This window comes from Lontra canadensis, unplaced genomic scaffold (assembly GCF_010015895.1).
Source record: "Lontra canadensis isolate GAN:19392208 unplaced genomic scaffold, GSC_riverotter_1.0 scaffold56, whole genome shotgun sequence".
In the NCBI taxonomy this organism is placed as follows: Eukaryota; Metazoa; Chordata; class Mammalia; order Carnivora; family Mustelidae; genus Lontra; species Lontra canadensis.
Window position 1 is genome coordinate 1,654,873 of NW_022631050.1, and position 26,317 is coordinate 1,681,189.

Sequence of the window (26,317 nt, forward strand, 5' to 3'; positions counted from 1 at the left end):
AGCCAAAGGCAGAGGTTTAACCCACTGAGCCACCCAGGCGCCCAATTATAAGAGTATTTTTATATGTGAAACACCAAGAAGATGAATGGGTAGATGGCTTTTCATATGTGTTTATTTTCAGAAGCAGTGATTATGGTCCTGCTAAACCCAAAACTTCTCAGAATCTGAAAGGAAGATAAATTTTAAATGTATCCATAAAATAGAGAAACTGCTCCAGTCTCAGGCTAACTCCAGTGATGTAGGGAAGAAGTAGTGTGAGCAGTTTGGTCAAGTCTACTGCAAGCCCAGGAGTTGACAATACTCTGCACAAATTCAAGAAGTCCTTGGCAGATCATGTGCAGACTGATGAATACTGAACATACAGCCACCGAAGGTGGGCACTGAAAATAACACATCATTGCAGACAGTGTATCTTTTTCCCCCAGGATCTCCAACTCAGAACCAAACAATGTGCAGACAAGACTCAGAAACTGTTTTATTAAATTGAACACAAAATACCTGTTACAATAATGTCAAGCTTTTATCAGAAATCAGTACATAAGTGAGGATACACAGCCAAAATGAGCCATCAACATAAGCAGTGTAAATTTTAAATAACTTTTGGGTTTCTATTTTCAATATGCTGAAGAAAATAAAACCAAAAAAAGCAATTTCAATCTCACAATTCACAGTTGATTGGTTTTAATCCCATGACACTTTTGCCATTTTATCGCCCCAGAATGCAAACAGATTTCCGAAGTGGGTGACTGACACTTAGCCCCAACAATACACACAGATGTTAAACCCCTGTATGACATTTAGAAAAGATTTTAGGAAACAACCCCAATTTCATACAGTTCTGGCTGGCGGTTTTTAGCTATATCCTTTACTAGATATTTTTCTAGTGAAATAGCAAAAGCGGTTTTAAAAATTTGCCATGCCATTAAATGAAGGGTTCTAGAGTCTCCCTTTTTTTTTAAAGTGATTTTATTCTCTAATTTAAAACATTAACTACACTAAAAATGCAACCTTAACAGTGAAAGCAAAATCAGTTTTGCTTCTGGATCTAGAGCATACATCCAAGAGAGGCAACTCATTGCCCTAGCAGATACATGGAATGCTTCAGAGCAGAATCTGACATGCTCTAGTAAGGCATCTCAAAGCAGACACACCATACCCAAATTAAATTATTACAGTCAGCCGAGGATACCACAAGGTGAATACCAATTAACACAGAATCAACATGAATTCTTACAAAATGACACACTGATTTACAAAACCACAGCAAGGTGCTCAAGTACCAAAAGAAGGCAAAACAATGACCAGCCACTCTAAAAGAGTTTTGTTCCTGTAAATGCCAGATTTGCAGAGTAGAAATAAACTTTATATGTGCTTTGCCCTAGAATATCACTCATCCTGACATATGGGGTTACTTTTCCTTAAAAAAATATATCATGTAGAGAATATACATTGAATCAATGATATAGAACATTTATTTTCACTAGTGAGGGGGTCACTTAAGCACTTAACTAGAAAAAGAGTAATCATGAAGGTTATTTAAATGCAAAAAGAAATCTGATAAAACCTGCATTATTCGTTGGTATTAACAGTGAAGTGAGGTTTTTAGCAATTACATTGGCTTAATGAGGAGCATGACCATGAAAAAAAATCTTCAAATTCAAAGAATTGTGAAATGCCTAAAAATGAAAGTTTAGTTAGTAAAAAATCATACTTTCATTTTAAGGTCCCCAAAGGAATGTTCAGTTATCTTGGAAGCCATGATGCTTATCATACAAGCACAAGAATATGACTCAGGAACAGTGAAGTTTCAATTCCGACTTATCCATTGAATCTTCATTACCTGGAGCAAGTCACTTAAATTCTTCAGATTTTGCCCACAAAAAATTGGCATAAAAATAAAGGCATATGTCAAAAATTTTTTTTTTCTAAACAGTACTAGAGTAAAGCTAAAGATGATTACTAAGGCTCACAATTTCAACAACTCATTGTACAGTACAATCATTTTCAATCCTGTTAATTATGGCTAGAGGAAGCATGGGCAATGACAACACTCAGGGAATTCAAAGGCTTTAGATAAGTTAATGGTTTTGACTTTCGCAACTGTGAAATCTGTTCTTCTCGAGTTGTCTAAAATAGCTAATCATCTATGGGTTTGACTGTCTCCACTTCTCTATGTTCTGGTAGAGCAGGTGAAAGTAATGACAGAGATGTGGTTTCATGGAGAAAAGCAGCAATAGAATGAAATGAGGTATAAGGTGATTTAATAAACCTCAATCCGTAATTTACAGTTATTTTAAAGAGGCTGCATAGTTCAGCAAAAATACGCTATAGAAGAGGGATAAAGAAAAAATTCTTATGGAACTTTAAAAGGTGTGACAACTAAGCATTTAAAATGACCAACACCAGAAAACTTGAGGTTGGAAAGGAGTGGTTTTCCTCCACGCTAAGCACACATAAAAACAGAAACCAGAAGGCTAAAGTCCACAAGAGAAAACAATGTATGTTATTTGGTTCCAGTTATCAACTTCATACACTGCTTTTTAAAAGATAGCAATATTCAAACAGATAATAAACTCTAGTTAACAACACCTATGCTGAAGTGTTTAAGGGAGAATATGGTCTGAAATTTATGCTGAAATATATATTTTTTAAAAACTCCACGGATGGACGGATAGAGGGACAGACAGACAGGTGGTAATTCAAACCTAGTAAAGTGTTAATGGCATAATTTACTGGTAGATATACTGTAAAAATTTTTTAACTTCAATGTATGTTTAAAATTTTTCATAATAAAATATTGAGGAAAATTTTACTATTTCTACAATAAAGTTAATTTAGCAGTGTGTTTTAAAGACTCAGGCAATTTAGAATTGTAATTAACTGAAGGGAGAATTTTTGCTTAAGGCCTCAAACCCAATTTCTGAAGATCCTTTCTTTAACATAGAGATGAACTAACACAATTGGTAAGTATTGTGAACAAGATAGTCTCTTCTTCACACACCTCATTTGCAAGTAAGTAATTCTCTTCTCTCTACAGAATAGACAAGTTTTGAAAAGAGCACTGGAATAAAATTTTTCCAAACATCAGTGTAAATCAAGCCCTTCCAATCCACCACACTACTACTCATTAAATATAAATGCAACATAGATCAAGGTCAAGAATAATCTATGACTACTGTTAGCTTGGGACAACTGGATTTATTTTCAGGGTGTGTGGTTCCTTATCAACAATGTTAACAGTATTACTCAGTATCAAATTGAAATCTCATTAAGCCAAAAATAAATAAATAAATAAAATGCAGAATGCAGAATTCACACAGACCTTCGCTATTCCAAGCTTCTGTTTTATGAATTGTGATTAATGGCAATAATTCTATCATCTTTTCTCTCTGTGAAATGCTAAAACTTGCTAAAGGCACTCATATTCTGGGCTTAATGGAGACAGGGTCACATGGGACCATAAGCCAGTATTTACTTTTTGGTAGCTACCCAGAAAGGGAGTTTACAAATGACCCTCCCATTCACACTGGGAAGAAAAAGTCAAACACCTATCAGTAGAAACGTCATATGAGAAACTATTTACACAGCTATTTGTCCACTCAGAAAGACTGCTAGTAACTATGATGATAGAGGTCTACAAAGAAAAACCCCCAAAAAACAAAAGCAACAACAAAACACTATTATGTATGAAACTCCTGAATAGTAATTTGGCTGGTTAAAAAAAAAAAAAAAAATAGTTGTTAAGGTGGAGTATTTTTTAAGCATTTGTTCAAAAGCCTACATTAAACTTTTGTCTCTATTGACAAAATATTTATATTCCTAAAGAAATTCTATTGTCTTATATATGCCTCACCAAGTTCTTTAGAGAGCACTTTCAGTCTACATTCCAATATTAAGGAAACAAAACAAGTTCCAAATACACCATCCCTAGGCCTCTCTGTAGAGGATACCATGCCCAAAATTACATGTCTCCCCTGACAAGCAAGACTTGTATTACACAGGTCACTGGACAGTCCTCAAACTGTCATTGCTCAGGGTCCCACCCAATTCAGGAGTGAAGGAATCATAAATCCCACTGCTAATCCTTAGAATCTATCTACAGAGGAAGATTAAAGCAAATATATGTTTCGTGTTTATTTATAAACACGAAACATGTATTTTCCCATTCCCCTCATTGAAAGTGTAGACAAGCAGCTATAAACAAGCATATCAATTCTGTAAAATAAGGTGGAAGGAAGATCTCATGCTTCCCTTCAGCTGTGTTAAGTCAGAGGAACATAAGGATGGTCTCAGGCGGCCATGATTCTTCACTCAATCTCAGGGTTTCAAAAAATCTTAAATGGTTTTCTAAGTTTACCAACTCATTAGGAGGGGAAATAATGAAGAAGAGTTGGAGAAAGAACTTTTTCTAAATGAATGGTATAAAATATTCATCTTGCAGAATTCAGTGCAATAAGAGACAAGCAGACAAATGTAATAAAAAACATGCACATATTTACAGGTTGTAGTACATGATATACAAAGACAAGACCAACAAAGTATTTTCTGTTCAGTGTAGAGCCAAAAGGATTTACATGGCACACTTTGTTTTGCAGCTTAACTTTTTGAAAAAAACACTTCAAAGGCATAGGCAGTCCAATCTTTTAATTGGAACATGGAATTTTTCCTTTACAACTTCTTGCCCTCGATATCTTAAGAAGAGTTTCTAATTGTTATCTTCTAACATTGACTTCAAATGACAACTTACAGAAAGATACTCACAAAGAGACTTTGATGCTATGAGTTCTTCTTGCAGATGATTACTGAAATCTACTGACTCAACTAAAGGTCTTCCGCTGTTTAGGCCTCTGTCCGTCCTTGTATACAGCATATACAAAGATACTAACATGACTCTTGGGCAGCACAGGGTGCAGATTCTAGAGCAGATTACAAAGCAGGACTGGACTTCACAAAAGGAAACCAACAGAGATCACGTATCACTGACTGTGGTAGTAACGACGGCCTTCTTTGACAGGGAAAAAACACTGTCTAATAGGAATGCATCAAGATGAGAAATTGTACCATACAGAGATATATTTATTTAGGTATTTCCTTTTTGACAACCTCTGTCACCTTTGCTTCACCTATGGAGCACAGGAGAATGTTGCAAGGTAACAACCCCAAAACAATCCACTGTCATAGAGATCTGTGATTTTCTCTTTTTTTGGATGTGTAGGTAACCTCTATAAATGATCATGGAAGTTATCAACTTCCTACAGTTTGGAAATTAAGGAGCAAACCGAGTTATTGTAGGCAATATGGTATCTAAAGTGTCATATAAAACAAACACATAGCTCTTCTTTAGTGCAAAGAAACAGAGCAAGTAAGAAATAACACTATAAATCTAACTTTTTTCTTTAAAGAAAATGCGTTTATGCATTCATAACATCCATTAAGGGCACTGGGAGACTGGAAACCTGAATATGCAAGGCCAGGAAAGACATCAAGGCCTTTAAGTCCACTGCTTTTTGTATATATGTAATGAAATTATTAAGTGGGGAGAGTGGGGAAAATCCTTCAATTTTATTTGCAAAGGAAAAACTGAAAGTGGATAAATGCCACTTTTACAAATTGTAAATTCTTATCCACGATCTTCTACTATTACCTGAAATAAGGATCCAATGAAATCTTCTCTATGGTATCACATAAATATATATGTATGTGTGTATATATGTACTTATATACACATACATATATGTATGTATGTCTATATGTACACAGACATACAGAGAAAGGGAGGAAAATAAAGTTTTTAAATAATTAAAGAACTAAGTGGCCAGCACTATAATATTAAATTCTACCCAAAAATGATACTTAGCAGCAATATGAGTAACCTACTGACCAATAAAATAAGTTCTAAATTGGTCTAAACTAATCAATTGTATAAAAGGATTATTATGCTCAGAGTCACAGGTCTAGATAGAATCTCAATAATGTTATTTCATTCTCCTGTTTCTGGGAGGGAAAAAAATGTACTAAACAATTCTATTTTTCAAAAAACCACCACTTCAACAGAAGAACAAGTTGATAATTGTACCAGTGGTTATCCCAAAACTGAATTTTAAATACAGATCTACATTGCTCAAAAATTGTTCATAAGGATTAAAGGCAAGGAATGATGATTGTAATTTCCTTCTCCCCATCTCTTTGCCTATAGAATTCTCAAGGAAAAATAGGAGTTTTATTTTTAATTATTAATTAAAGCAATCAAATGTGAATTGACCATAGTGCAAAGATACTGCTCATTATAAACTTCCTGGTGAATGTGGCCTTCTAAAAAAAAGTATGGATGAGCACCAGTCTTATCCATGTAAATACAGTAAGTAGATAAAATACAACTAATTAAAGTTCATAGAGTACTCCATTAGTTTATCTAGCCATACACTAGAGCTTCTTATTTTAAAAACCAAAACCAAATAATAATACTGTTAAAATGATCAGATACCAAAGTAATCCATAATGTATCTCCACAACCTTTAAGGAAGCTGAATTACAAAGAACTGAAGTTCATGTATTTTACTACTGGATATTATGAAACTAAAATTTGGTTAACTTTTTTTTTAATCCTCTCTATCTATAAAATAATAAGGTAGTAGTATTTTTCAGGGTAGCCAACCAACGGGTAAGACAGGAAAGAACATAAGTAAACCATAAGGATCAGTTTATCGAAAAAGTCTCCCAAAACAAATATCAAGAGATCTGAACTTAACAATCGAGATTGTCATATAAGTAGATTATTACCAGTGAATAACTCTAAATCAAAAAATCAAACACATCTTTACATTTCTCAAAACCATCTGAAAAATATTTTTTAAAAAAATAGCATATCTATCTTAAACACATTGAATATTGGAACAGGGGGCTTGGAGAGCCCACAAAATAGCTGGGGCATGAAAATGAGCTCATTAAACAAGCTAATTCAACTGAGGTGGGGTGGGGGAAGGGGGAAGGAAGGAAGAAGATGGCATTTAAATGTGTAAAATCCACAAGTGGAAATGAAATTTCACAGTTGGGAAGTCTACAAGCACACTGGAAGTGTATAAATCCAAGAAAATCTATATTCAATCAACAATGGGAAGACAAGGGGAAAACATTGTCCTGGGAAAGACCCTAATCCGGTTTATATTCATATATCCTACTGGCAAGGCATTGTGTTGAGGTGGTTCCAAAGAAACCTTGGGAAACCAGAATCTCTGCTTACCTGTTTTTACCATTATCTGAAGTAAGAACTCAATAAAATTCTTTACTTAACAGTACGTAAAACTAAAACTGCAAAAGAAGGTGAAAATTTTAAATTTTTAAATAGTTAAAGCTCTAAGTGATCAGGCTACTAGTTGACCAGAACTTGGTCAAGATAAAAAGTTATTTCTCGTGGGGTAGGTAGGTCACATGCTCTAAGTAGCTCAACACAACTGACCTGAAAACGCATCATGACCTAAGAAGCACATTCTTTTCCTTCCCCAGTCTTGATAGCTCATGGTACACCACTGCAGGTTACACGTATTAACATTAAGCAGAGGAATATACTCAGATCAAAAGGACCACAAAAGCAGGGCATGTTGACAGAAGGCAAACAACAGGCAGGAAAAGCTGCTCTATCTGAATACAACAACCACTATACATATCCCAGATTCTCCATCTCATTTCTGTACCGCTGTTCAGACACCTTGCTTTTATGTTGCTTGCTCTCTAAATGCTGCCGGAACTCCATCTCCTCACCAGCCCCAACATTACACATGGAGCAGTAAAACTGGCCACTTGGGGTAACACACATGGCCAGATCACGTGGAATTCTCTGCCGAGAGCGGGGATTGAAGTAAGGACCTGCTAAAGCAAGAGATAAAAATGGATTCACTTCAAAATATTCACTACATAAATGATGACAGTCTGATTATCACTATAATATGTCATCCTAAGCTCAAATTATAAAATTCACTCTCAGCTTTAAATGAATGCAAAATTAATAGATTTTTTTAAATTACAATTTTATACACGTTCAATCTAAGAAGCGAAATGATTCCTCCAACTACTGTCAGAAAGGTTACTGTAGAGCCAAACCCCAGCTCCAAATGACAATGTCTGTAAAAAGTAAGTAAAATTGTAAAAATTGTTTAACTTCCAAACATTATATGAAAAGTTTTATCATTATACTAACTTTTTAATCCAAAAATTCTACTTCTAAGAATTATCCTAAGAAAACACTGAGAATTTTTGTATGGAGATTTATCAACAAGGATATTATTTCATCAGTGTGCATACAAGTTTTTATGGGAGGATGTGGGAAAAGGAGAACAAATAGATGATTTGAAAAATTATGGTAATGAATGCAACAGAAAACCATTCAGTCACTGTAAGTAATAAAAACTCTTTGATTTTCTTTGGTTACATGAAAATGTGATTATAATATGCTATTAAGTGAAACAAGAATATCACAAAATATAATCACATTTCTTTTTTTTTAATTTTTTATTTTTTATAAACATATAATATATTTTTATCCCCAGGGGTACAGGTCTGTGAATCGCCAGGTTTACACACTTCACAGCACTCACCATAGCACATACCCTCCTCAATGTCCATAACCCCACCCCCCTCTCCCAACCCCCCTCCCCCCAGCAACCCTCAGTTTTTTTTGTGAGTATAATCACATTTCTATTTCAAAGAATATATATAGAGATGGGAATGACATACTAACATATACAAAAATGTTGGCGGAATTATCGGTAATTTTTTTTCTTTTTACATAACTGACTTCTTTTTTTTAACTATGAATTTACTGGCCTATTGCATTAAAAAAAAAAAGCTAATCTATAATTACCTGAATAAATTCTCCTTCAGCATTCAAAATATTCAATGTAACCTATTTATAGGCAAATCAAATTATAACTAATGTATTTTAGGTTTGGGGGTTATTGTTTGTTTTTATTGAAGCATAGTTGACACACACTGTTACATTAGTTTCCGGTGTATGACACAGGGACTGCACAACTCTATACATTATGCTATGCTCACCACAGGTACAGTCCAGCTGTCACCATGCAACACTATTATAGTTCCACCAACTATATTCCCTATGCTGTATCTTTGATCCCCTGACTTATTCACTCCGTAACTGGAAGCCTGTATCTCCCATTCCCCTTCACTGTTTTGCCAAAGCCACCTGCCCCTCGCCTAGGGTTCTCTGTATTTACTTAGCACAATACCCTCTAGGTCCATCCATGTTGTTGCAAATAGCAAGATCTCATTCATTTTTATGACTGAATAATATTCCATAGTATGTGTGTGTGTGTGTGTCTGTGTTTGTGTCTGTGTGTGTGTATACACATGTGCACACACCACATCTTTATCCATTCATCTATCAAGGGATACTTGGGTTGCTTCCATATCTTGGCTATTGTAAATAACATTGAAATTAACACAGGACTGCATATATCTTTTCAAAACAGTGTTTTTGTTTTCTTTGGGTAAATAAATACCCAGTTATATAACTGAATTCTTAAGTTGGACCATCGCTTATTAGTTTTCTGCTTTCTTTTCTACTATAATAAATATTTAAGACTTTTCTCAAAATATTACTTTCACTGTATCCTACAAAATTTAATATATTTTTATTACTGTTTGATTTTAAGAATTTTTATTTCCAGGTACCTGGGTGGCTCAGTTGGTTAAGAATAAGAATCTGCCTTTGGCTCAGGCTCAAGTCAAGATCCCAGGGACTACAGATCAAGTCCCAAAGAGCCTCCGGCTTCCTGCTCAGCAGGGAGTCTGCCTCTTCATCTTTCTCTGCCCCTCTCCCACTGCTCATGCACAGTGCTCTCTCTCAATCACTCTCAAATACATAAAATCTTTTTTTTTAAGATTTTATTTATTTATTTGACAGACAGAGATCACAAGTAGACAGAGAGGCAGGCAGAGAGAGAGAGAGGGAAGCAGGCTCCCTGCTGAGCAGAGAGCCCGATGTGGGGTTTGATCCCAGGATCCTGAGACCATGACCTGAGCCGAAGGCAGCGGCTTAACCCACTGAACCACCCAGGCGCCCCATACATAAAATCTTTTTAAAAAGGAATTTTTAATTTCCAGTATGATTTCTTCTTTGATCCAGAGTTATTTGGAAGTGTTTAAAAATTTCCAAACAAATGGAAATTTTGTAGGGTTTTTTAAATATATTTTTTGTTATTGATCCCTCATTTAATTGTACTCTGCCCAGAAAACAGTCCAAACTGCCCTCTGTCCTAAGGTTTATTTTACCTAATATTAATGCAGTTATCTCAGCTTCCTTCAGTTCAGCTAAATTTTTTATTTTATCTATTTTCTTATTTTCTTTCTTAAATTCTTTTAGTTTAAATTCAATTAACATATAGAGTATTATTAGTTTCAGAGGTAGAGTTCAGTGAATCATCAGTCTTACGTGACACCCAGTGCTCATTACATCTTAGCTGAACTTTTTTTTCTTAAAGATTTTATTTATTTATTTGACAGAGAAAGAGAGAGCATAAGCAGTGGGGAGCAGAGACAGAGGGAGTAGCAGACTCCCTGCTGAGCAATGAGCCTAATGTGGGACTCCATCCCATGAACCCTGGGATCATGATCTGAGCCTAAGGCAGACACTTAATCAACTAAGCCACCCAGGTGACTCTCAGCTGAATTTTTTTTTTTTTTTAGATTTTTTTATTTATTTATTTGACAGAGAGAGAGCATACAAGTATGCAGAGCAGCAGGCAGAGGGAGAGGGAGAAGAAGACTCCCTGCTGAGCAGGGAGCCCAATTCGGGACTCAATCCCAGGACCCTGGGATCATGACCTGAGCGGAAGGCAGCCGCTTAACTGACTGAGCCACCCAGGTGCCCCTCTCAGCTGAATTTTTTTAATCCAATCTTGTAATCTTTGTCTTTTAACTGGGACTTCAATAAATTTATACTTACTATAATCACTGATGTATGTTTCAACTTTTATTAATCATAGTACATTATGCTTTCTCTATGTCCCTTTTTCTGTTTATCTTGCCTTTCCAATGAATGTTTTTGTTTTTCATTTGACCTACTGTTCCCATGAGTTACCTCTCCTAGTATATGTGTGCATTGGAAGCTGTGATGGGGGAGGATAAAGGACTATTCAGTCCTACTCTCCTTCCTGGAGATAATCAGAAAATGCAGAAAACATTCCTATAATGCAGCAGTTCTGAACTGAAGGTGTATATGAGAATCACTGAGGAAGCATTTCTAAAACACACATATGTCTGGGTCCCACTCCGAATTTACTGACTAAATATCTCTAAGTCATGGTTCAGGCATGTTTATTTTGTAAAAACTCCCCCAAGTTTAAAGCCACTGCTCAATCTTTTTTATTTTCCCCAACAAATGGAGATTTAACAGGACACAACTTTAAACCAAGTAGCCCATTTTTATAACGCATTTTACTTTTTTCGGCTGGCAATCACCAGAAGCAGTGTAAAGGGACTATGATCAAAGATCTTAAAACAGGGACGCCTGGGTGGCTCAGTGGGTTAAAGCCTCTGCCTTCGGCTCAGGTCATGATCCCAGGATCCTGGGATCGAGCCCCGCATCGAGCCCCGCATCGAGCCCCGCATCAGGCTCTCTGCTCAGCAGGGAGCCTGCTTCCCTTCCTCTCTCTCTCTCTCTCTCTCTGCCTGCCTCTCTGCCTAGTTGTGATCTCTGTCAAATAAATAAATAAAAATAAAGTCTTGGAAAAAAAAAAAGGCCTTAAAACATCAACTATAATTTAAAATCAAAATAAATAATAAACTACACAGAAAATAAATAAATAAAGACCTGAAATAAACACCAGATTGAAAAGCCACTAGACAAATGAACAATTAGCTAACTGCAAATTCTCAGGGCTATTATCATTAAAGGAAATAAGACCACTTCCAGAATGTGGCCAAGGTACCTGAATTATTCTGTACTGTATACATATTCCTCCTATTAGGCATCATCTTATACTCATTCCCTTCTTTCCGGGTCCGCCGCTGACCGGCCTCTGAGGACTCCCTGAAGAAAAGAAATTTGAAAAGTGTGAGACTTCTAAACAAGGATCCCTTTCAACTCTTTTTCTCTAAAGACAGTCTTACACAACATTTTGGCCTGAGAGAAAATGGCAATACCTACGAGAATGAGTTACTCTGAGCTTCCGCCAGCCGCAGCCTCTTGGCGTGATTCTTCCCTTGATAGTGAGCCTGAGCCACAGCCGGAGAACTAAAGGAGGCATCACAAAGCTTACAGTAATCATTCTCCGTGGCCAGGATCACTCTGCCTCCAGGCTTAAAGGAGCCCATCTGACATCAAAGACACAAGAGACAAAGTTAAAAAAATGTGGAGCTTCTGCCCTCCTTCCCCTCAAAGTTCCTAAGAGTTGGAAGATAACCAAAGGTTATGGTATGACCACAAGCACTCAGCTTTATAAGGAGAGGATGTAATTCATTCCAGAAAAACAACAACAACAAAGGAAAAAGGCTGGGAGATAATCATGGTTTTGTATTACAATCACCTTTGTACCAAACCTATTAATGGCTTGTTGCTATCTCCATGGAGAAATTTTTTAAAAGAAGCACAGAAGATTCAGGGCAGTATAGGAAAACCCTAAAATCACATTACCAGAAAGATCAAGTCCTTCCAGAATCCATCAACGAGCATTTAATGAATGCCTACTGTTTATAGGGCTTGCTACCTAATGCAGAAGGGATAAGCAGATGTATATTTACAAATGAGCCTCTGTCCCCCACAAAGTCTACAAATTAGCTATGGATATAATATAAGTAAGGAAAAATAACCAGCAGATACAGGCAACCGTATTCAGGCTGAGAAATGAGTTCAGAGAAACCTAACACAGTGCCTGGAAGATAGTATGTACTCAATAAATACTGTTGGATAAACAAAAAAAGACAAACTAAATTTGGGCTAGAGGAGAATAAAATACCTAATAAAGAGTCTGGAAGCATATCCTGTCAGGACCAGCTGAAGGAAACTGTACGGTTTCACCAGCATGGGAAGATTTTCTGGGGGACAGAAGAGCAGTCTCCAAAAATCACAAAGGGCTATGCTAGGAAAGAAGGCTCTGGAGGTTCCCTCAAGGAGGGGGAGCAAGCTGAAAACTGTCCCAAGCTGGGAGCGGCTGTCCTGTCCAGAGCAAGAATCAGGACCCTGAAAACTTCTCGGCCTGAAGATCTGTCTGGGTATTTTTCTCTTCTTTGATTCTGTTTTTATCCTCTCTCATTTACCCCACAAATTCGTGAGGATGGAGGAAAAGCTGGTATTGCCATCCATGTTTTAAAGACTGGAAAACTGACATTAGGGAAGGTAAAATTACACCATGGCGGTTAGGAGCAGAGGTCCAAGGTCGAAAGAAATTCTTATTCCACCACTTCACAAAACACATAACACCATGGACAAGTTACTTGGCTTCTCTGAGCTTCTAATAAACTTCCAGGTGAGACAAATGGTGCTAGCCCATGAATTATACTCGGAGTAGTCAAGTCAATACCTCTTAAGTTCTTGGAAGCATGAAATGAAGTTTAGGGCCCAGGACTAGATTAAGGCAAGGCAAGCATTTTCCATGGGCATAAAATTTAAGGGTGCATCAAAAAACTCAATAATCAAGATAAAATAATATGTTAATGGAACAATTATATAAATCAAACCTAATATAAGAAATCATCATAAACAAAATATCAAAATTTTAAATAAAGACAGAACCAGTCACAGTGCCATGCCAAGCTATACTGCAGCCTGAGGCAAAAGGAGAATCTGTAATACTTACCCAGCTTTAAGTTTTTGACATTTCGTTTACCACTGACTTTTTTTGGATTCATTTGGAATTTTAAAGTAGTACATTAAAATATTTATCTTCATTACTTTTTTGGCTCCCTCTCAAATTTGTGCCTCAGTCAAGGGCATCCCTCATCTCACCTTAGTCCCAGCCCTGAACGAAGTAATGTAAGAAAAGTGCTTAGCAGAGTGCCTGGCATAGTAAATACTTGATTAGAGCTATTATTATTTATGACCATGTATTGTTCTATGGACAAAAACAGATTAAGGAATACAATCCATATTTCAGAGGCTATTAAAGTACAGCATTATCTTGCCTAAAACATCTGCTTTATCTACCAGTGAAAGGAATGTGAATCTCAAGTGTGTCATTATATTAAAAGTCCAGAAAAAGTTTATACAGGTTCTCTCCATAGTGTGAAGAAAGGGGCAATCTCAAAAAACTGACCTTGCTGGAAGGCAAATTATAAAGTAAATGGGATTAACTACAATAAAGAAATAAATACTGAAAACCTCTCTTTTCATTCAGGGCAGAGTCTAGACATCCAGGGTCATTTAACCCAGAATTCTAAGACATGCCAAGAAAAAGCCATATGTAACAATATTTCCTTCTTCATTTCATGCATCACAACCAAAGCCAACGAGAAATCTCAAGGTCATGCATGTTGGCATGCTTTAAACACTGCACTACAGTTTGAGGAGTTAAAAGTGCCAAGTAGAACCTTGTAGGAGTATTTGCCCAACTGTACCTTGACGGGCCTCTGGATGACAAACTTCATCCATGAGCATGTGTGCAGAGGACAACTCCCACCCTGATATGTGTGTCTCACCTGCGGAGGGACGGGAACAGCTGGAGTAGCCACAGGTTCCACCACATTGCTCATTCTGGCAGGAGGAGGACAGCTGTTGGCTGCATAGTAATTTCGGAGTTTCTTACCATGATTTTTACCCTAGAACCAAAGTGAAATGAGTAGTCACCAAGAAAAAAATGTGTCAACTAGAGTTCATGTATTCATTAAAAAAATAATAGTAATAGAAAAAATGGGAAAAAATAAAAAACCCAAGCAATATTAACTACATTTTATTCTTGCAGATATATGCAACACCGGGGCAAAGAGCCCACTAGATCTTAAAGTAGAAGAGTCTACACTTCAGTTCTAACAGAAGTGAAAGATTTATCTGGGAAAGATAAGAGAACAAACCCAAAAGAAATTAATTTCCTATATATTTCTGGAAAAGTATCACATTTTCCAGTGATCTACTTCCTCCCCCAACTTGTCATTCATATGCCACTGCCTAAACACAAATTTTATTACACTGTGATCTAATCTATTTTATAAGTCAGTAATGAAATGGATAATCCAATTCTTTTTACAAAAATAGCACTTACAGAGTATCTTTTTACTTGCAAAGGGCTCTTGTGTGCATTAGCTCATTTGCTGCTGACAAAAATTCCTGTAAGAGGAATTTGTTAATATTATCCACATATGACAGGTGAGGAGCTGCGATCCACAGAGTGTGGAGGACTTGCGCTGGCACCTTCCTTCAGCTGGGCTAGGTAATGGAGCCAGAGCTTCAGCAGGCCCTCTGAATCCAAAGCAAGACCTTTGACTACTTCAGGAAGCACTGTGAACCACTGTTAAGATGCATTCACCTCTGCAGCATGTTTTGTTTAAGTAGTTATTCACATTATTATTTTCCTTGAACTGACGGAAATTTGAGGGAAGGGCCAGTGGTCTGAAAGCATTCCAAATGAGGGTGAAACAATGTGTTATTCTTCAGACTGCACTGTAAACTTCAAACCTGTAGGCAAACAGTCTTTCACCATCTACTATATGCTAAGCCCTAGAAATAAAAAGGACTAGCACACACTCAAGAGGAGAAGACAGATATATGTAAGCAGTTAATTAAAGTAAGGAGATGAGTTCTACCTTCTGACCACTGGAATGTCCTACAGGTGCTCTTGCTGTGGTCATGGTGACCTCCAGGGAGTCAAATCCAGGGGTACATCCGTGCCTTCACCATGTTCTAAATCTAGCCAGCACAACACCATGAATACTCCTTTCTGTTGTCTCCTAGGATGCCCTCCTTACCCACCACTTATTCTCTCAATGCTGCAACATCCAAAGCTCCAGCCTTGGCCCTCTTCTCCATCTACATTATTTTCCCCTGTCTCATAGCTTTAAAATATAATCTTGACAAGTTAGTAGCTCCCAAATTATCTGTCTTCACCTCTGTTGTGGACTGAATGACTATGTCCCACCAAAATTCATATGTGGACATCTAATCCCAATGTGATGATATGTGGAGGTGGGGCCTTTGGGAGGTGATTAGGTCATAAGGGTAATCAGTGCCCTTGTAAAAAGAAGCCCCAAAGCTCCCTCTCTCTCATTCTGCCACGCGAGGATCCAAGGAGAAGTTGACCGTCTACAGTGTGGAAGAGGACCTCACTGGAACCATGCTATTGCTCTGATCTCAGACTTTAGGCCTCCAGAACTATGAGAAACAAAACTCATTCTAGCTCCAGGTCCTTTGTACTTGCTGTTCCTTTTGCCTAGAAGGTTCCTCTCGCAGATCTCTGCTTGGCTGGCTCCTTTTTTCCTTTCAGATCTTAACTCAAATGGCATCTCTCTGAATCTGAAGTGTCCCGCCATCCTCCCACCCTCTGCACAACATGCTTTCCATCACAGAGTCAGGTTTATCCTACTGCCACTTAGAACAATCTAAAATGATATTGTGTTTACTTGTTTCTCTTCTGTACTCTCTGGAATACAGACTCCTAAAAATAAGGACCTGTCTTGTTTACTCTTCTATTCCTGATGTCTAGAACAGTTTCTAGCACACAGTAAGATTTGTTGAATAAATGAATCAAGTATTATAAAAGAGATAATGAATAAACTGCCAGGAGAACAGAAAGAAGGAATTTCTTACTTCTGCCTAAATGTGTCGGAGAAGGCTCCCTGAAAAGGAGAAAATCAAGTCATCTTTTAAAATGAGCACAAGTTTACCAGGCAGGTAAGGAGGAAAGGGAAAGAAAACTGTGAAGAGAAAAAATACTATGATCAAAAGCCCAGCAGGTAATATTAAAAAGCCACAAGAAGAGATGATCTTCTGGATCCTTTGGAGAAGAGTAGGAGTTGAGATACTTAGGGAGCTTAATGGTGAAACAGATCTTGGACTTTATAGGCAGACAGGAGCCTCTGAAGGACTTTAAGCAAAGTAGTTATATGATTGGATTGCATTTGATAAAAATCAACCCGGGATTAGCATGGGGGATAAATCAGAGTAAATCAAAGCTGGAGCTGGGTAGAGAGAAGACAACTAAGGACAAAAGCCCTAGGATAATATAATATAGAGAATGAAGATCCAGAAAATGAGACTGAGAATGTTGGGCCTATCAAAGTGAAAACCAGATAAGTGGGGAGTATTATGGAAGCCTAGAATAAAGTGCTTCAAAAGAACAATCTAGGGGCACCTGGGTGGCTCAGTGGGTTGGCTCGGGTCATGGTCTCAGGGTCCTGGGATCGAGTCCCGCGTTGGGCTCTCTGCTCGGCAGGGAGCCTGCTTCCTCCTCTCTCTATCTGCCTGCCTCTCTGCCTACTTGTGATCTCTCTGCATCAAATAAATAAATAAAATGTTAAAAAAAAAAAAAAGGAGAATCTAGTTAGACATATTATGACCCAGAAACTATACTTCTAGGTATCACCAGAAACTTACATACAAGGAGATATCTGTAAGAATGTTCATAGGAGGACTATTAGTTATAATGAAAAGGAAAAAATAATTGAAGTGTCAGGGCATCTCAGTCAGTTAGGAGTCCAACTTTTTTTTTTTTTAACTTACTGGTTATTTATTTTACATAAGATTATAAAAACACTGGCAAAATGACCTGGAAGTATTTAGAATTTTTTTTTAAAGATTTTATTTATTTATTGGAGAGAGAATGAGTGAGAGAGAGCATGAGAGAGGAGAAGGTCAGAGGGAGAAGCAGACTCCCCAAGAAGCTGGGAGCCCAATGCGGGACTCGATCCTGGAAGTCCAGGATCATGACCTGAGCCGAAGGCAGTGGCTCAACCAACTGAGCCACCCAGGCACCCTGGAAGTATTTAATATATACACTTCATTGGTAAAACTATAAGGAAAAGCAATTTCCACAGTAGGTGAGCTGTTTTTTGTTTTTTGGGGTTTTTTTTTAAGGATCTGATGAGACTTTATTTCAGCAATTGACAAGAGAATTTGGTTATTTCCTTGAGAGACATTTTCAAATGATGACTGACACCGTAATATCAGGGCACATCAGGTTTAGGAATTTCATACAAATATACTCTAAAGAAAATTTAGTATCACTTCTTATTTCACAATGCTTCCCATGAAATTTAACATATACGAAAAGTCACACGGTGGTAAAAACACTTGGCTCTTTTAATAGCAAAGACTCAGTTCCTTAAGTAATCAAAGATCTGATAAAAACACAGAATCTATGTTTCATAGGCAGCTTACATTAAAGATAAAGAAAAGCCTTTGTTTACACTTTCTTTTTTAATTTTTTTCAGTGTTCCAAGATTCATTGTTTATGCACCACACTCAGTGCTCCACGCAGTATGTGCCCTCCTTAATACCCACCACCAGGCTCACCCATCTCCCTCACCCCCTCGTCTCCAAAATCCTGTTTGTTTCTCATAGTCCACAGTATCTCATGCTTCATCTCCCCCTCCTGTTTACCCCAATTCACTTTTCCTTTCCTTCTCCTAATGTCCTCTACATTATTCCTTATGCTCCACAAGCAAGTGAAACCGTAGGATAACTGACTTTCTCTGCTTGACTTATTTCACTCAGCATAATCTCCAGCCCCGTCCATGTTGATACAAAAGTTGGGTGTTCATCCTTTCTGATGGCTGCTAATATTCATTGTATATATAGGACTCCAACTCTTGACTTCAGCTCAGATCATGATCTCAGGGTCATGGGATCAAGCCTTGCATCGGGCTCCATGCTCTGTAGGGAATCTGCTTCCCTCTCTCTCTTTCACCCTCTCCCTCTAGCTCTCCCCCTGCTCAAACACTGTCTCTAAAAATAAACAAATAAATCTTTAAAAAAAATAACTGAAGTATCCATCTATAGGATAATGCATAAATTATAGTCTATTCATATAAGGGAACACTATACAGTAGTGAAAATAAACATTCCAGGGCCTTGCATGGCAACATGAATGATTCTCCTAACAAAATGCTGAATGAAAAGAACAAGATGCAAAAGAAGATATGTGAGAATAACTTTTTTAATATGGGAGTTAAAAACATGAAAACCACTACATAGTACATAAGAAAACACATATGTAGCAAAAGTACAAAAGAAGTAATGGAACAATAAATATCAATTCAGTATAGTAGCTACATCTGGGAGTATTGGAGAGGACACAATTGGGAAGAGATGCTTGGGGGCTTCAGCTGAATGGATAGTTTTCACTCTTTCAGCTAGATGGCAATATACATGTTAATTATATTATTTTGTACTTTTTTTTATGTCTGAAGTATTTTATAATAATTTAAAACTAATAAAAAAAAAAGGAGTTGTTCACCAGGTCAAATGCTACTGAAGGGTTAGTAACATCAGGACAGAGAAGTAATGCTGGGATTTAAAAATTAGAGGTCAAGAGTAACTTTGTTAGAACCATTTCAGTAGATTATTAGGGGTTAAAATGTCACTCAGAGTGCTTTGGGGAGACAATGGGAGATGTGAAAAAGTAGAAAGAACCAGTATAGGCAATTATTCAGAAGAATTCTATGACAGGAAGCAGAGATAGGGTTGAGAGTTAGAAGGGGGAAATAGTCAATGGAAGATTGGTCTTAAAGATGGGTTTTACTTGGGCTCATCTGCATGACGGAAGAATAGATGGTGCAGACACTAAAGCATGTCCCTGAAAAAGCAGAAGGTCAGGTACACATTACTGCGGGAAGAGTCAACTTTAGAGAATATCAAATATTTTATTTCCAAGGCAGTATTCACAGTTTTCAAGCCAATATTCCATCTATAACATAACAATAATAATGGCAACAAACAATTTTTGAGCACTTATATGACAGGCAGTGTTCTAAATAAATATTCATATCTCTTTCATGTAGGTGTTATTATCCCAATTTACATATGAGGAAACTAAACTCGGATAGTTAAAAACTTGCCCAAGAGTTTTCAGCTAGCTCAACAACAGGTGCCTGGATTTGTGTGTACCCATCTGCCCTCACTAAACAATACAGAATAGTAAGAAAAACAAATAAAATACAGAGAAGCCATGCCCTCCACAGAACCAGAAGCCACAGAATGCCCAGACTTCAAAATAACCGTAAGTAAAAAAGGGAAAAAATCAAATCCCAGTGAGCAATCGCTCATTCTCACAAAAATAAAACAATATGAAGGAAAATTTTAAAGGATCAGAGAGGAAGCAATGGAAATGGGAAACAGATAAAGAAGAAATACTTTATGTCAAACCAGAGTCCCTAAAGACAAAAACAAAACAAGAAAACAGAACTAATATTTGAAACTGTAATCCAAGAAAACTGTCCAAAGGTAAGTAAAGACCTGAATCCACATACTGAAAAGGCACACCAAGTATCTGGGAAAATTAATCTAAAACAATCAGATCTAAAGTATATCTTTTAAAAGGTATGACATTTCAAGCTCTCCAGGCAAAAGGATCAAATAACTTACAAATGTGTAAGAATTAGAATGTCATCCATAATATGTAAAACAAGGCAGTAGTTGAGAAGTATTTTTTCTTAAACTTAACAAAAGTGTGAACTAAGGCTTGATGTACAGGCAACTATCCCTGTATCAACAGTCAAGACTATAGAAAAGCATTTTAAAAATACATAACCCTAGGAATTCAATACTCCTAAGTCCTGCTTGAGGAATCTTTTGGAGCTTCGTTCAACCAAGAAATGACTGGGAAAACTTCAGCGAAAAGGCTGATGGTGAGTATTTTCATGGATATAATTGTAGATCGAAGACTGAATTAAAGGGGGAGATGAGGGTGAAAGATTAATGTTCAAATATTACATGTTATGACACAATGGAAATAATGCAACAAAAAAGAGACAGAAAAAGGGATGCCTGGGTGGCTCAGTGGGTTAAAGCCTCTTGCCTTTGGCTCAGGTCATGATCTCAGGGTCCTGGGATCAAGTCCCACATCAGGATCTCTGCTTAGTGGGTGGCCTGCCTCCCCCTCCCCCTCTGCCTGCTTCTCTGCCTACTTGTGATCTCTGTCAAATAAATAAATAAAATCTTTTAAAAAAAGAGAGAGAGAGAGAGATAGAAAAAGGAAAAAGAAGGTAGAATAAGTTCATTGATTCTGCAATACACAATTTAGCTGGGATATCATTAAAAACTGACAACCCCAGATAATAACACATTAAATAACTGAACAGGGTAGTAAAATCATTTAAAAATGTGTAAAGGGATCCCTGGGTGGCTCAGTCGTTAACTATCTGACACTGAGATTGCGACATGAGATTGAACCCCTCATCAGACTCTGCACTGAACATAGAGCCTGCTTAAGATTCTCTCTCCCTCTACTCCTCCCCACTCCCACTCACTTACTCTCTCTCTCTCTTTCAAAAAATAAAAGTAAAAAATAAAAATGTATGAGGACTACAAGCAATGGTAGAGTGTGACACTTTTCTACATATACATTTTTGTATTGTTCTGACTTTTATAATTATATTAACATTTCATAAACTTAGAAAAAGAATCAAAGTCAACAAGGATAGGGAAGGATCAAAAATGAAATATAAACAGAAGCAAACAAATCTATATAGAAAAATGAATAACATAACCATACTGAATGGGGAGGGGAGGAAAAAAAACTATTCATATGGTCTTTAAGTAACTTCTCCATGATACTTATTAAACACAAGAAGAAAAATAGTAAAGAAAAACTTTACAAAACAAGAACCTTAACAGGCAGCAACTCTGTAACCTAAGTAACTTTGTTAAACAATATTTTGACAATATATCATCCTAAAGACAAAAAGAACAATTCACAAATGCTATCCCCTGGTTAGTAGGTTTGTTTTTCATGGGCATATAGCTTATCAAACTCCAAACTATATATACTGAGAGAGGAAGAAAATGTGTGTGTGTGTGTGTGTGTGTGTGTGTGTGTGTGTGTGTGTTTTATGGTTAATGAAAGCCTAGGTTTTTCCCCATTGAAGAAAGGAGTGAAAAATTAAGAAAAGGTAGAACATTAGAATGTACACTGTTGTGTTGTACTGAAATTGGAAGTATCAGTCTGAACTCAGTTTTCAACATTACGTGCATGTAGATAAATATAAATGTATATACATAGGTAAATATTACTAGCTCTGTCACTGAGAAGATCTAGAAACAATAACATCCCAGTAGTGAAAAGCATACCCTGCACTCAGATTTGGGTTTCTAAATACCATTTTCCAATAAAAGAAACCTGGCTCCTTGAAGAAATGGCCAGCCTGGGGAAAATACAAGAAAATCCTGGAATCTTTTGTATTCAGGAATTAAGGAAGTACGACAAATATTACAGGGTCATGTCAAAAGGACACAACCACCAACCTGAAGGGGCGCACACTGGTCAAATCTGGAAAAAATAAACATCAGGATACATAATGATAGTAAGAGATTACATCCCAGAATAAATAAGAATCCATAATCCATGGTGACTGAATGAATGAATTAATTAAGAAAGCAGGAATTTCTTCTTTAAAATAAAATTCCAACCAATACATGTAAAAAAAATAATTAAAACAGAAAACCACCATTTGGCAAACACCATAGTAGTAATCACTATAGGGAAGAATCATCAACGAATGCTAAAATGAATGAATGAAAACACTGTAAGAAATAAAATATTCAGAGTCTCAAAGTATCTCCCCACATGATACTTATTAAACACAAGAAGAAAAACAGTAACTTTACAAAGAAGAAGCCTGGCAGATACCATCTTAAACAGTGACCAAAATAATAGTACCAGTGATACAAAATATTCACATCTTTCCTAATACGATGCACTGGTAAAGACACAACATCACTTCTGTGATATTCTTGCCCCCAAAGCCACATAATCTGAATGCAATCATGAGAAAACATCAATCAAACACAAATTGGGATATTCTACAAAACAACTCTTCAAAAACTGCAAGACTATATAAAAAGCAAAGAAAAACTAAACCTGTCTAAATTAAAGGAGATAAAACAACCACATGCAAAATTTCATCCTGGATCAGACCCTGGAACCATTAAAAAAAGGACACCATTAGATAATTGGTGAAACGTAGTCTGTAGATTAGATATTATTGTTATCAGAGTTAATTTTCTGATTTGTATAATTGTAGGACAGTTACATAAGTATTAACATTTGGGGAATCTGAATGAGGTACATGCAGGAATTTTTTGGACTGCTTTTGGAACTGGTTTGTAAGTTAAATGTTATTCAAACAGAAAAGTTAATAAAATAAAATAAAACTTGCCCAAAGCCACGAGTAAATGGCAGAGCTGGGGACAATCTCATTCCAGAGCCCATACTACCATGCTCCACTGCTCCCTCAGAAAACTCAAGAGTATTAAACATCATCTCAGATACCAGGAACTGTTCTAAATGTCTTATACACACTAAGGTGCAGTATCATTATTATCATCAACAAATTCTTCTTCATGAGACACAGAGAAGTTAGGAAATATTTCTTCCAGTGATACACATCTAGTAAGTTACAAGACTACAACCTGAAGACTAGTCTGACCCCAAAGTCCATGATTTCATGTTCTTAACTAATAGCCTATAAAACAGATGCTAGTAAAGGGAACAATAAGAAATCAAAAGGCCCTTGGGTGCCGGGGGCACTCGGTTGGTTAAGCAACTGCCTTCAGCTCAGGTCATGACCCCGGAGTCCCGGAATGGAGTCCCATATCAGGCTCCCAGCTCCACGGGGAGTCTGCTTCTCCCTCTGCCCTTCTCCCCTTTCATGCTCTCTCAAATAAATAAATAATATCTTAAAAAAAAAAAAAAAAGAAATCAAAAGGCCCTTAAAAATTAAGGACATAAATGTCAAAATTTTAAAAAATTCAATATAGGTTTAGAATTCAAGAATACCTCTTATGGTATAAAAGAAGGAATAAAGTAAAGATAAAAGAAAGGAGAGATAAGCAATATAAAGAATCAATCCAGCTAGTCCAGGCTAGTGCTAATAGAATGACCAGGAAAAGAGATAGAGAAGAATATTATCAAGGAAACAGTATCAAATAAAATTCCCCAGAGCTCAAGAGAAACAGGAATATGTAAATGGAAAAGAACTTCTAGTGCTGACCAAGACAAATGAAAAAAAGATGCACAACTAAACACATCCATCATTGTAAAATTTCAGATATCAAGGATCAAAAGGAGAGCCTAAGAGCTTCCAGGAGGAAAAAAGCCGAAAATCAAAGTAGGTCACCCACAAAAGAATAAGAATCAGAGTAAGATTTCTCCTCAGAAATACTAGATTAAAAATAAATAAAGAAATAAATAAATAAAAACAAAAACAAAAAACAAAAAAAACAAACACACACACGTACACACAATTAAGTACAGCCTTTAAAATTCTTGGGAAAAGTAACTTTCAACCAGAAAATGAATGGTTACCTATGAAGCCATAATACACACATTTTTAGACACACAAGAGCTCAGAAAAAAATTTATGTCTTATTACTCTCTCACTTTATTTTAAAGACAGAGATCTATTATAATATACATTTATATTTATTCTTTCTTCCTTCAAATAATGTCAAGATGTACTCCAACAAAACAAGATTGAAAAATAGAAAGCATGCATATTTAGAGAATTGTAGCCCAAGCCAGAGGGCAATGAAGAAAAATCCAAATTTGACAGCTGTGTAGCAAGCCCAGGGAGCAATCAGTTGCATACGGAACAGGAAGATGGGGGGGATCTAGGATAAAGCAGGAATTCTACAGTGGAAAGTATGAGAGTTTGGAGAGGGAAATGGGGTTATGATAAAGATACATTATGGGAGAGAAAGAAGGAAAAAGAAGAAAAGCAAATAAAAACTCCAGGATATACAATAAGCTACACAATGAAGTCAAGATCCAGTTATGAAACAACTAGTCCAAATTAGAACAGGAAATCAGTGGATTTAATGAAGATTAATGAAAAGGATTATAAGCAATTAAAAGAATGATTAAGAAGCTAGTAGTTGTTTTTTACAAAAGCATAAGGTTCTTCTCCCTGTTTTTAAAGTTTCAGAAACTCAAGAAAAACAAAAGGTTATTTTTAAGTTACAACCCACATATGACATAAACTAAAAAGGACATGATTTTGAGTAACTGGTGGCACTCAAGAAAGGGTCATCCATTTGAACATTCCTCTTGAGTAGCATGGGATCGTCACTTTGGAAACACAGAGAAGAAAACACCTCTTCAAAGAATAATATTTCCCTAGTTATAGCAATGCAAATGCTGAATGTCAATTTCCAACAATTAGAATCAACCTTACAAATAGAGCATGGTAAACTTAATTTATTATTGAATAAACAAAAATCTGATCAACCTTAACAGTATTAAAGTAAAACTATAGCCGAGGCAAGATGAGAAGTGGAAGAGAGAATGGAGAAGAAACGATGGGGATGGAGGCGGAAGGGAGCACAGGTGATTACTGCTTTTCATTATATGGCCTTTGTTCCCCAGGCGTTGTTTTGAGTAAAAATTCGTTAAATGTTTTGAGGAACTGCTACCAGTGGCAAATGTTACAAAAGGTCAAGTGAGAAAAAGCTAGATTTGCCCAATAAGGTCACAAGTGACCATGGAGAGGACTCTTTCAGTAGAATATTGGAATGAAACCAGAATGCAGGGGTGGGCTGGGAACAGATGGGACATGAAGACCAGGAGAGGACAATTATACCTGTCAGAACTCTAAGGAGAGAAGAAAAGTTGCCAACCAGAGGGATTAAAAGCAAAGAAAAGGCTGTTGTTGCTATTTTTATTTACAAAGAAAAACATGAGCAGGTTTTTAATTTGATTGAGGTAAAGAAGTGATGACAGGTGATGAAAACCAGAGCTAGGGTGAGGAATCAGCCTGTCAGAAGAGGTATGTACTCTTTGGAAGAAGAAATGAGGTAGTCGTACTGGGATGGGAAGGCAGAGAGCTGGTGAGACACAACCTTCAGCAGTATCAAGGAAAACTTCTGTCCCCTAATGAAGTGCCATTTGACTATTCTCAGTCCATTGCAAGTTCATTTGGAAAAAAAACCAGGTGGGAGAATTTTGAAAACATAAAATTAGCTGAGATTAGAGTTGCTAATCATGCCATCCAAACCAATGTTACCAATGTGACCAATGTTAAAATATAAGTGCTAAAATCAGTATTCTAAATTTTGGGATAACATCAACTTCATTCTCATAACTCTAGAACTACTTTTTTTTAACCTGCATTCTGTCTCACTTTCAAATTAATCTAATTAATATGGCACATTACTATTCGG

General features: G+C 36.7%; 1 protein-coding gene across 3 annotated transcripts in view; it reads right to left on the reverse strand.

The window, feature by feature from the left end:
• Positions 1-451: 451 nt before the first annotated feature.
• The window catches only part of ZMAT3 (zinc finger matrin-type 3), a 33,389-nt gene continuing 7,523 nt past the window's right edge, over positions 452-26,317 (reverse strand). For 2 of the 3 annotated variants that reach the window (XM_032875385.1, XM_032875386.1), the window contains exons 3-6: positions 14,650-14,769; positions 12,164-12,330; positions 11,946-12,046; positions 452-7,866 (exon numbers count right to left, since the gene is read on the reverse strand). In XM_032875385.1, the coding sequence (XP_032731276.1) occupies positions 7,655-7,866; positions 11,946-12,046; positions 12,164-12,330; positions 14,650-14,769 (600 nt within the window). In that variant the 3' untranslated portion in view covers positions 452-7,654. The remainder of the gene's footprint in view (positions 7,867-11,945; positions 12,047-12,163; positions 12,331-14,649; positions 14,770-26,317) is intronic. The other variant, XM_032875387.1, reaches the window with a different exon arrangement.